This window comes from Aphelocoma coerulescens, chromosome 1 (genome assembly GCF_041296385.1).
Source record: "Aphelocoma coerulescens isolate FSJ_1873_10779 chromosome 1, UR_Acoe_1.0, whole genome shotgun sequence".
Taxonomy (NCBI): domain Eukaryota; kingdom Metazoa; phylum Chordata; class Aves; order Passeriformes; family Corvidae; genus Aphelocoma; species Aphelocoma coerulescens.
The window spans coordinates 95,753,423-95,765,120 of NC_091013.1; the positions used below are offsets into that span (position 1 = coordinate 95,753,423).

General features: G+C 44.8%; 1 protein-coding gene across 6 annotated transcripts; it reads right to left on the reverse strand.

Annotated features, from left to right (window-relative positions):
- Nucleotides 1–896: 896 nt before the first annotated feature.
- On the reverse strand, nucleotides 897–10,590 carry GPR161 (G protein-coupled receptor 161). 6 transcript variants are annotated; one of them, XM_069019645.1, is made up of 8 exons: nucleotides 10,507–10,584; nucleotides 9,795–9,884; nucleotides 8,847–8,932; nucleotides 8,342–8,753; nucleotides 7,092–7,816; nucleotides 5,480–5,584; nucleotides 4,123–4,242; nucleotides 897–2,812 (listed from the first exon to the last, which is right to left on the reverse strand). In XM_069019645.1, exons 4-8 carry the CDS (start codon nucleotides 8,707–8,709, stop codon nucleotides 2,565–2,567), a joined length of 1,566 nt encoding a protein of 521 aa, XP_068875746.1. In that variant the 5' UTR covers nucleotides 8,710–8,753; nucleotides 8,847–8,932; nucleotides 9,795–9,884; nucleotides 10,507–10,584; the 3' UTR covers nucleotides 897–2,564. The 6 variants fall into 6 exon arrangements, with proteins under 6 accessions (XP_068875746.1, XP_068875710.1, XP_068875700.1 ...); XM_069019609.1 differs by adding an exon at nucleotides 9,042–9,058 and having other exon boundaries at nucleotides 8,342–8,932; XM_069019599.1 differs by having other exon boundaries at nucleotides 8,342–8,932.
- Between the last annotated feature and the right edge of the window lie 1,108 nt (nucleotides 10,591–11,698).

Consider the following 11,698-nt stretch of genomic DNA (forward strand, 5'->3'; position numbering starts at 1 on the left):
GCTAACACGTCCAACACGTCCGTCCTGCCAGCATACGTTTGAAAGTAAAATATTCAAAGATTAAGTTGAAGTAATAGTACAAACAAACAACACAAACCATCAGGAACTGGGGATAAGTTGTTTTTTTTCTCTCTTCTGTATTTAAGATGGGAAATACAGTTTTACAAAACGTGTGCATTTCTCAATTGCCGCTTTTGTTAACGACAACTCAAGTGAGAGAACGACTCCGGTAATAACAGAGTTATGGAAGGGTTATAAGGTGTGTACAAAAATACGAACAACATTAGTGATATTAACACTGGCAGCCAAATTCAGCCACCGTGTAAACTCTTGCAACCCCCCTGATCTGCCTGAAGGCTGTATTTGTCTCAGAACCTGTGTGAAAAACGTGCTTTTTACACAATGCTATCGCTTTTGTGCTTTCACACGTGCCTTGGAATTTTTTCTCCTACACACAAGAGCGTTTTGGGCCAGCACCGACTCCTCCACGATGCATTCATACTTGCGCGTGCCCTTCTGACATTCAACAACGACTCTGCTCAACTTGTTCCGAAGCAGGAATATGGAATAAAAGGGATGCAGACAAAATACTTCCAGGCAAGTGTATAGCTTAAGGAGTGTTCAGTACTGCAAGCAACTGTAATTGTAATGTTAACGACAGCAATGATGACCTCGATGCAGGGCGTGTCCCGGCAAATACTGGGATTTTTGGTTCTTTTTTTCCTAAGGTGTGCCCACAGATGCAAATTTCTCTAACACATAAGACATAAAAAACGCAGGAGTTAGAACCTCACTATTATTAATTGGTTTATTCCTGCATTATGCTAAGAGCCATCTTACTGGAGCTTAAGTGTTCTTGCTCTAACAGCCTGTTCTTAAATCAGCAAACCATGTACTGAATTTTAAGCATGCAGTTATATTTTACACGGGAACACAATGGGATTCAGGCTAGTTCAGAAAGTCCAGTTGCTTTGTCCAGAGATGGACATAAGCTTGTGCTGAAATACATCTCTGAGCCGGGAACACAGACAAATAGGATGTCTAAATACAGTACTGGACCGAGGCTCTGCCTCAGAAAACTTTGCTTCTATGCCTCTGAACAAGTCACACAAAGACAAAACAAGTATACGCCTCGTTTTTGCCCAGATGGAAACATCCTGCTCCTGATTTCCAAACAACCTGCAGCAAAACCTCATGCAAAGAAAGCACTTCTGGGGAAAGGTAGAGGCACAGGGGAGCAGACACAGAGTAAACAAATGCAAATCCTTGGTCCTTAAGTCCATTTGCTGCTGACACCCACCCCCAAGGAATTATCCTCCTCACATGTCTTCCTCTCTTTGAAATACGAAGTAAGGCAGGGCTGTAACCCACCAAAGTAAGGAAGGGGGTAGCCCAGGAAGGCACAGAAAGGTTCCTCAAGCTGAACATACTCATATGATCCACCTCATCCCTCTTTTCCTTACAAACCTTCCCACCTTTACAGCTTGTTTCACCTCCAGCAGCTTGGCTGTGCCGAGTTCCCCTTCTTTGGCAAGGAGGACTGATCAGCCCTCTGACAAAGGCCTAACAAGGTAATGTCTGTACAGTGCTTAAGAACATGCAAAGTGCAGTGTAAGTGCCAAATGTTCTTATTTTTGAGATTACTGAATTAATACTCCAAAGAAATAGAAGCACTGAGGTAACTACAGCTTAAATACTACATTCCCTCAGGATTAAAAAAAAACAACTTTCTTCTCTCTAGAAGATGAATCCTGAATATGAAGTGGTAATATCTTATTTATGTTCTGTCAAGCTTAGCACGGCCACTGAGTGCCCTTTTAATAACAGCAAAACCAGGGACATGAGCTGAAGTTCTCAGAGAAACTAAGAATTCTGCATTAATTATTTCCTCAAATCCCATCTCTATGCTGTTCCCAGCACAAGTCTGCTTCTAGCCATTACAGCCAGAGGAGCTGGAGTCCTGTGCTGCTAAGCAAAGCAGAGTCCAGTATCAGATCTGGCATTCTGAACAGAAAGAAATATCCCCCAGCAAAGGTAAGTAGGACCATAATCTGCACGAACTCTCTGAAAAGTTCAGGTTTTGCCCTTAGTGAAGTCCTTGTTCCTCAGCTGGGAGTCTCTGACAGTAAGGCTTTATACAATGCACAAGCTCCTATCAGAGGACTCCAGCTATCAAGTACCAACTGATTATCCTGGTGGTCAGAAGAAGATGGATGCAACAATGAATTAAACACTGCACATACGTTTTCTGTTTTGTTCCTGTATCAGCTTTGGCCAATAATGGACCCAAGATTCAACTGACTAATGATCTGATCAATGAAACCAACCCCTGCATTCCTATGCACTGTGTAATAATGACATGGCAGAAGACTCAAATAGCACCCTAACCAGTAAACAAACACTGCTGCAAAATGCTGATGCAAGTACCAGAATTCAGCTGTTTCCATGTGTTGAAAAAACATTGGAAACATCCCGACACGGTATCCTGGTTCTGGTGAAACACTAACAGCTGCAGTAGGCCCCTCTTAGTGGTTTCGTTCTGTTTTCTTACTCCAGTGCTCGTGTCAAATGTTCCCTTCATCGATGCTCTGCAACTTCAGTCTTTGGCTGGCATGGGGCCTGGCACCACGCCGGGTGTTCCCACTGCTTCCTGCCAGAGTCCGCAAGGGGAACAGGGCTCCTGGTAAAGCATCTTCCCCAAACAGGCTGAGTTTCACATCAGCTTCAATAGCTCTGGCCAGACTGGCTGCGTAACTGTCCAGAGATTTATGGACTTCAGCTTTTACATGAAGAACAGAATTCTTTGCAGCTTCTGAAAAAAAAAAAAGATAACAGTTGATGAGCATGACTGTGCAAATGCTTGAAAACTAATATAGATCCTGTTGTAAAGGCATGATCATGCTCTCTGCAAAATAACTACCCTACAGAGCATATTTACCAACAATATTCAGGCTTCCTACACCATTCTGTGGCCATAAAGCTTCAGAGTGGGATAATCTGCCTTGGTGCAGTCATTTTTGTAGCATTTGTATACCTCTCTACCCATCAACATGTTGAACAGCACAAGAGTTCATCCCAAATGTAACTCTTCAGTGAGGCTGCTGAAATAATTTAAAGCCCCAGGGATCCTGAAAACCCTGAGATTCACCAGGGAGAACTGCTAAACCTGTGGGGACCTGAGCACTAAGATTTCCCTCTTTCACTCAGACAAGAAATTAGATGTCTGCTCCTATGTAATCACTCAGAAAGATAGTGGGAAATGTATGCTAATGTATTTGTACAAGGGAATATTCATTTCATGCTGGGAAGAGGACAAAAGGGAATTTTGCCAAGATCTTTAAAATTTCCATTGAAAGAGTTTTCTCATTATTTCAGGTTTTATTATTACTTGATTCTTAAAGGCATTCTGCTTATTTTCATACTGTCCACTATCATATATTGTTTAGAAAATTCAGTTGTTATTATCGAGTCTTCTATTGAAACTATTGTAACTATCAGCCTAAATTAATGTTCCAACATTTTACAGATGATCACAGCAACATTCTGCCAGCCCAGAACCAAAAAGCAAGTTGACTGAAAAAAGTGCATGTGGTTCATCTGTTTTCACCCATACCTGCTGAGGAACACACCCAGTAAAGTGAAGTGGAATTTAAGTAAATAAAAGTAAACTAAACAGAATAAAATTATATTCAGTTCATTGAAGTCTGTAAATGGAAGACTTTCAAGTCTTTAAGTAACAAAGTTGAGAAGAGACAGCAAGTGAGAAACACAGGGATAATGCAATCAAAATATGAGGGCAGGAAAATATATGCCCTGAGAAAAACAAAACAGACTGTAACAGCCACCAAGATGAGTGGAGTTGCAGAGAGGATACTGCTGTGCATTATAATTTTTATATATTGAAGGGAATCCCAGCTTCTAACTCTTGTCCTTGCCTGCTGCTCCTTGAGATCTGGAAGAAAGACCTAATTTTGCTTTCTGTTGTAGCTGCATGAATGATCAGGTCTGTTAAGGCAAACAGTGATCAGATACTTTTCAAGACAATTCTCAAGGTCCTGGGAGGCTTCCTGAGCCTACAATATAGTTGACTCTGAGCATTTTCATACTTACTCCTACACTCACCTTTAATTTGCTCTACTTCATCTTCAAACGTCACTGAACTCCTCCTTCGAGGGGGACAGACACAGTGTGGGGCGTGAGGGCCATCTGAGCTATAATCTTCAAGAAGCATTGTATCTGTTCCTGAAAAGAGCAAGAGTCCTCAAGTAAAACAGTAAGACTGGGACACAACATGATGGCAAAAAATTTTCAGCAGTTCCTGCAGAAGATGTCTAAACCCAGCTTTTGTGAGTAAATTTCAGCTCAAATTAAACACTGCACAGAAAAAGAATGAGGTCAGTTTTCATTCAAAGGATTGGGAAATCTTCTCATTGGAGACCGGGCATTGCAGGCCCCAGGATGATGTACTGCATGCAGCAGGCAACACCAAAGAGGGACTAAGGCTTCCTTCTGCTCTTCAGTAACTCACAGTAAAAGCATCCAAGTTGAAATAGTATTTCACAGTGGATCACTGTATATCCATTCCCAGACTATGGACTGTGCTCCCTCCTTAACCAACAGAGGTACTTCTAACAGCATTTGGTGTCTCTTTAGTTTTGTTCATTTGTTTAAACTGCCTTCACAAGATGGTAACACCACATCCTCTTCACTGAGGCAGGTTTACCAGGCTCTCCTTTATCACATACAGCTGCAGAATATCCACAACAGGCATAAAGCTACCACCACAAAACAACTACCAAAAATAAACCCCAGCTCCACAGTCTTCCTTTACAGTTGTAGGAAACAACTCCCTTACACGAAGCAACCTTTACAAGATCCCCCTCTGGTGTCTCTAAAGCAGAAATACTCTCTAAAATAACTACTGTAGTTAAGGACTGGTAGCTGAGTTAACTGCCAGAAAAATCTAGTGACAGATCTGGACAGAAAATTACCATCAGAACTCTTTTTCCGTTTTCCAAACCATGTTCAGTTGAGAGATCTTAAGTAGTAATTAAATCATAAGCTGAAACCATCCCAAGTGTTTATGTTTATACTACAGGATGAACAAGACAAGGTCTCTTACAGAATAGGAAACAGAGAAGCACATTCTTCACAGCACTTTGTTGCTCTGTTCCTCGTGGATACAGAGAAAGTCTCTAAACAACAGAAACTGAAGAAGGGCACAAAAGCAGTGCATCTTGTTCCCAGGACACATTACCAAGGGAGGGTCATCATTCAGTAAACAGCATTTTGCAAGTAAATCTATCAAGGGCAAGGGAGGAAAAAAGCAACTGCAGCAGTTTTGTTGTAACAGCTGGAACAGATGCTTCATGTCATTCGTCCACCAGGAGACATCTGTGGGTGTAAATACTGACTGTCCATGAGAGCACTGCCAAGTGCAAACTTCTGCCCAAGTAGGGAGCAAGAGACTTGCAGTTACCTGAATCCTGTGAGCAGCTGAAACCCGTGTCTCCTGTGCTGCTGCTGTTTCCCAGTGGCCTCCCACCTGCCATGAGGGCAGTAAGGTGAGGAGATAGTCCCAAATCTGCAAGAAAATTTTGCTTTTGTTACACAGTGAATGGTTAAGGAATTTGCAAGAGTAAACTTCTCTTCCAGTAATACCATTCCACTGCCTTATTTATTGTTCTGCATATAAAACTTACCTTGCTGATGCAGAGAGCACAGCATCAGGACTTCTGGACTTTACATCTTAGAAATCCAGTCAGCAGCTCTTGGGTTTGGAAAGGCAAATCTACTTTCTCCCTGCAACATGTCCCTCCCACTCTTGTTGCAACTGTGCGTGTTTTATCAGCCAGACAAGTTGAGCACCAAGCAAATACTCTCACATGGATGGGGAGATTTGCCAGGCATCTTCTAGACAGAGAATAACCTGGTAGCCACTGGCAGCTGTGACAGGCCATTAGTGTGGGAAGAAGCTTATGAGCAAGGCTGAGGCACAGAGATGCCCAACTTGTTTCAAATTTCCAAAACAAGAAGGGAGGAGATCCTGGGATCTTTACAAAGGTGTGTCTTTGGATCCCACCTTGAAATTTTGTTTTGGGTTTGTTGGGGGTCTTTTTCCCCTCCCTATCAGCCTCCAGCTAATACATCTGATAAGAAGCTGACAGCTTCAAGTTTATCACTTGGAAAGAGAAAGAAATTGCCTTTCTTTTCCCTCTCCACCTCAGTTTCCAGTGTATTAATCCATAGCATTTCCTGGATACAGACTTGCCAAAGCTCCTGCAGCTTGTGATGTGGCTACAGCTCCATAACTCTTTTATTTACATGACAGTCTCTTGCAGTGTTCCCAGGTTGCAGAAAAGGTAATGAATGCCTTGCTGCTCTCATCTTCCTTCTGCATTTTAGATCATCCTTCCCAATTAAATAATTTCAGTTTTTGCCTCTGCATTAAATACTCCTTGAGGATGTTCTGTTTTCAGAAGCTTCTGAATAGGACCAGGGAAATCTGAATGTCATTGCTTTGCTACTTAAAAAAACCCAAACCACCAAACTGAGTGACTGGAGGTCTCAGTCTGCAACATGGGGAGACACCAAATAGTTCTATGGTTTTACACGGTTTTACTCTGTTTATGATCTTTTCTTCCCAAGCATTAAGCCTAAAAACTGAACTTGCAGAAGCAGTTACGCTGGTGGAACCTTACTGGATTTCAGAGAGTTGTAGCATAAGGCCATTAATCAAAGAAAAAGTGCTGCAAAAAGTACTGTCGATAGAGCTCAAATCTGGGCAACACAAAATGGAAGGCACACAAAAGGAAATGCTAAGAAAGAAAAAAATAAATTATTTTTAGTAACCTCATCACTATGTCTTCTCTGCCTGAAAAAGTTTTATTATAGAAGGAGAAAGATGTTAACTGCAAAAAAATGGAAAAATTCTCCTTTCAAATATCTATAACCTGACTGATAAAAGACTTCTGAAAACTTCAGAAACATTCAACTTTTGTTACAGAGCCCTGAAACATGCCAAACACAGGCAGATAGGAAGCCTTGCTCTTAGTAGTATTAAGGAAGTGTCTTTTGCAGCTAAATCTTACCTGTGATCCTGTTGGAAATGCTGAATAGCCTCGATGTCCTGTGCCGCTGAACAAAGGACTCGCGGTAATACCGATCCCCAAAGCACATTCCCAGGAGTTCCTTGCGCACTGTCTTGTTCCACAGCCCATAAATTAGCGGATGGCAAATGGCACTGGAAAAGGACAGCCACGTAGCCAATGTCTCCAAAGCAGGGGAAATACTGTTTTTCCCCCAAAGTGCCTCTGATGTAATTACCACCATGTAAGGCCCCCACGTAATGACGAAAGCCCCGATGACAACCAAGATGGTTATGAAAGCTTTGCACTGATTGGCTGAGTAAACAACCCCTTGGAAAGCGTTCCTTCGGCTACCAGAGGAGGACGTGGAGGTGCTGGAGTTCTTCCTCCCGTTCCTCTGTGAGTCCTCCTCCACAATGACAATGCTCCCACAGTGGATTTTGCGGGCCTTAATCCTCGCCACGCGGAATATGAATCCATAGCAGATCATCATGACCACGAAGGGCAGTAGTGCACACCAGATCTGCCAAAAGGCCGTGTAGGCAGCCTCCTTGTGCCAGGCTGCCACACACATCCACTTGAATTGGTCAAACTCCAAAGAGGACCAGCCAAAAAGAGGAGGGAGGCAGCCAATAAGGGAATGCAGCCACACGTACACAAGAGCTACCACTGCTCTGTTGCCTGTTATCTTCATCGGGTAAACCATTGGGTACAGCACAGCATAGTACCTGGGGGGCAAGAAAAGAAGTAGTCCACAGGAGCATATAAGACATACAATAAAGAAAAGAACATGCTTTAATGATGTTGATACCTAGTTCTTTTTTCTTCAAACAAGCTCAGAAACTCTCTTTCTAGAAACAGTTACATGTAAAAGCAGGCATCACTGCAGTCAAGTCTGTCAAACTTGGATGAAGGCACTCATGCAACCATTACATCTGTTCCTACATGTGAGTGTATGCTTAGGGTATAATCTGGAATTTTAAGTCACTATTTCATGTTTATCAAATAGTATGTTATTATACCATCAAGAGCTTTAAAAAACTCTAGATGCATCTCTGCATTTTCCATTATTGATGACATCACTTTCTCTTGCTCCACATCAAAATTTCACAAGGGGCTGGAGGAAAAATGTCACTCCAGCAGTATACCATGTTTCCCTCTGCAGTGCTTCTCAACTCTTATGCAGAGCCAGTGAGTTACTCTATGAGATGAGCACATAATTTGTTGCCATTCATTACCAAAAAGCAGCTTACCGGTCTACAGCTATGAGTCCCAGAGTGAGCATGCTGGCTGAGCTGATCAGCATGTAGAGCAGGGCTGAGAAATTGCACCAAACAACCCCGAAGATCCATTCTCGCCTGATGGAGCTGGTGACAACAAAAGGCAGCACCAGCACAGAGAGTAGGAAGTTGGAAAGGGTCAGGCTGAACACAAACTTGTTGCTCAAGGTGAGAAGGTACGACTTCCGATACAGGGTGACGACAATCACCAGGTTGCCCAAACAGATGAAGATGGCAATGACGATTATAGCAATGGACTCAGCTACTCTGACTGCCCCATCTTCCTCTGTGGTCAGGTTCCTCAGGCCCTTCCCATTGCTGAGGGAGGAATTGCTGCTCATGGTCAGAGTGTGCAGATCTGGAGCAGCCAAGACATGCTGAGCAGCTAGAAGCAGAACAACGCTCAGAAACATTCAGGTAATAGTTCTTCAAACTCTTTCCAATGGCTGGGGGCCCTTTTGCCTTTGTTAAAATTTACCTGTAGTATGTGGGAAACCATTTTAGATGGGCAAGTGAAGGGGCAGTAAATTGCCTATGGTCACACCAAAGATGACAACACCAAGCCTAAAACAGGGAAGACAAGAAGAGGTGAAAGGGGGGAATAAGAAAGAAAATAAGCACATTTTACTTTAAAAATTTCTAAGGATCTTACTTGTTTCTAAATCCTACTTACCAGCTCCTTCATCTAGGCTGTGAAGAAACAAGAATGTCACTATCAGTCTTTGTTTCTCTTACTTTAAAGAAAGTCACTTTAAAAAAAAATCTGCCTGTTTATCCTGATTGTTACCTTGTATTCTGCCTATGCAGCATTTGCTGGTGGTCTATGGATGCCTGGCTAGTCATACCCTGCTGACTCTTTCTTAACAGTTGCTAAGTAACATTCAAAGACTCAGGGACCACTTCATGTACTCTCCCAACATCATTTCTCCACGTTCATAATCACCTTAGCTACAGTGGTGATTGTATTTCATTGCCTATACCAAAGAACTGGGGGAATTGGCTTTCTGTACGTGAGGTCTGAAAGACACTTCCTCGCATTAAGATGAGGTCCATGCTACAGAAATGCTTGAGAACTTTTAATCCTTGACTTCTCAGTGTTAGCATCCATCCCACTGATTCACAACCTCATCTTGTGAAAACTTGTTATTTCTCCCAATTCCTTAGCAATTCCTCTTTTCCCTGCTGCCTCCAAATGGCATTCACTACCTAGTTTATTCAGTTCTTCAACCATCTACAGCACAGCATAGTGAACAAACAAACAAACAAAACCAAAAAATGCAAATGTGCAGACAAAAAAGTAAAAGAGTCCACCAATTAATATAAAGTTGATTTTAGCATTACTTGGAAGTAAGAGACTCAGGAAAGTTATCTCAGCTAATTCTGCAGCTGTGCCAGACATGGGTCCCAGACAGACGGGAGTACTCACAGAAACACTTCCATCTGTGTGGCTGCTGTGGCATTAGGCAGCAGTGTCAGCCTGGAAAGACGCCTTTTTTCCATTTTTATCTGTACTTTCCTAAGAACATAATTAAAGACATTACTGGGCCATGCTCTGTAAAAACGTAACTTAGCTCTTCCCTAGCCTCTGACTGAGGATGTTTGCAAAAACACTTCCCCTCGAGTTTCTTTCTCTCTCAGCATGCCTGCACCACGTCTGTGTGCCTTTCCAACACTTTTTGGCCGGAGCGGGTTTTGGAAAGGCGGCTTCCATCGCGGCCGCTCCCCTGCGATAGCGATGCCCGGGGCACCTGGCGCTCCCCGTCCCCTCACGGCCCTGCTGCACCCTGGGGGCGAAAGCGGCCTCCGGCAGAGGTGGCCCTCCCGGGGCAGGGCAACCTGGGGCGGGGACAGCACCACATCCCATCCCGTCCCGTCCCGTCCCGTCCCGTCCCATCCCATCCCTGCCGCGGGCAGCGCGGCCAGGATTCCCGCACTCACAAAGCGGGTGGGACCGAATTGGAAATACGGTGGGGAAGGGGGGTTTCGCCATTTTACCCCGCGCTCCCTCCGGCAGCGAACAAAGGGCTGGAACAGGGTCCTCCGCCCCGGGCATCCATCGCCTCCCCCCACCCACCGGCGGCGAGCGGGTCCCACCGCCGCTCTCGCCGCCTCTGCCCCCGTCCCGGCTCCGCACTCACCGCCCACCGCCGCCGGAGCGGGACGTTCCTGGCTGAGGCGGCCGGGACCCCCCCGCACCGCCGCGGCCCCAGCCTCCCCCGCCATGGCCACGGCCCCGTGCCTGCCCCTCCCGCCGTCCCGCCCCGCCGCCTCAGCCAGCCGCGCCCCCTCCCCGCCCGCCATGTTCTCCGCGGCCGCGCGGGGTGGTCCGCGCACTTCCCGGGAACCCCGTTAAAAGCAGGGGGGAGATGATTTACACGGATGAGGTAAAGTCACTTGCTCCGGCTCGTAGTACCGGGCAGTCGCAGAGCCTAAGTGCCAAGACTTCCTAGACCCCAAAACACTATTAAAAGTAACACAGAGAAGATTCGGGGAAGTTTTTCCCCCACACAGGCTTGAAGCAACACATCGGATATAGGTGTCAGTATAAAGGGCACAGTATAAAGGGTGAACGATAATTAAATGCCGTGCTTGTGCATCCCTAGTTCCTGGCTTTCCCTGGAGGGAAAGAGCGCAGAGGGTGACTGCCCTGATGTGAGCTGTTCTGTGTTTTGATTGCACTGGGTAGTTTTTAATGCTGCGGACATCAGTTTCCTGTGGCTGCTGTCTCAGTTTGCTCCAATGCTCCAACAGCAGGAGCTGGACCGTGTGTCTTGCTCCTGTGCCAAGGGAAGTCCATAAGGAGTTAGTCTGCCCTTTCGATGACACAGAAAAGCAAGACAAGCACCCACCCATCACTGCTGGAATACTAAGCTAATGTATCATTTTCAACCAGTTCTATTGATGCTTTTCTACAGGACCTTTTTGAGCTTACCACGCCATTGCACTTTGACATTTAAAAAAGAGCATCTTTGGACAGCATTCAAAAATATATCGAATCAGCACAGGCGATCCCACAATGAGCAAAAACTGATGCACAGAAGTTCAACTTAAATGTGATGAAGAACATCATCTTGTGCAACTTCTTGTGCAAGTGACTGTGCACTGGTTGCCCAGAGAGGTTGTGCAGTCTCCCTTGCTGGAAGTACTCCAGACCTGTCTATACACAATCCCATGCCATGGGCTCTGGAATGACCCTGCTTGAACAGGGAAGTTGGACCAGATGATCCATTGTGCCCCCTTCCAACCTTGCCCAGCTGTGGTTTTGTGTGCACGTGTGTGTACTATCTAACACAGCTCACGGCACCTGTGTGATGAAGCCAGTTAATGCTT

What these genes read in the sequence shown, in the direction of transcription:
- GPR161 (XM_069019617.1), bottom strand. Translation starts at nt 8,781, where the DNA reads ATGTTTCTGAGCGTTGTTCTGCTTCTAGCTGCTCAGCATGTCTTGGCT. An exon ending in GGACTCATAGCTGTAGACCG is followed by an intron (nt 7,817 to 8,341) that starts GTAAGCTGCTTT and finishes CTTGCCCCCCAG; the next exon opens with GTACTATGCTGTGCTGTACC. An exon ending in TGAAGTAGAGCAAATTAAAG is followed by an intron (nt 2,813 to 4,122) that starts GTGAGTGTAGGA and finishes TTTTTTTTTCAG; the next exon opens with AAGCTGCAAAGAATTCTGTT.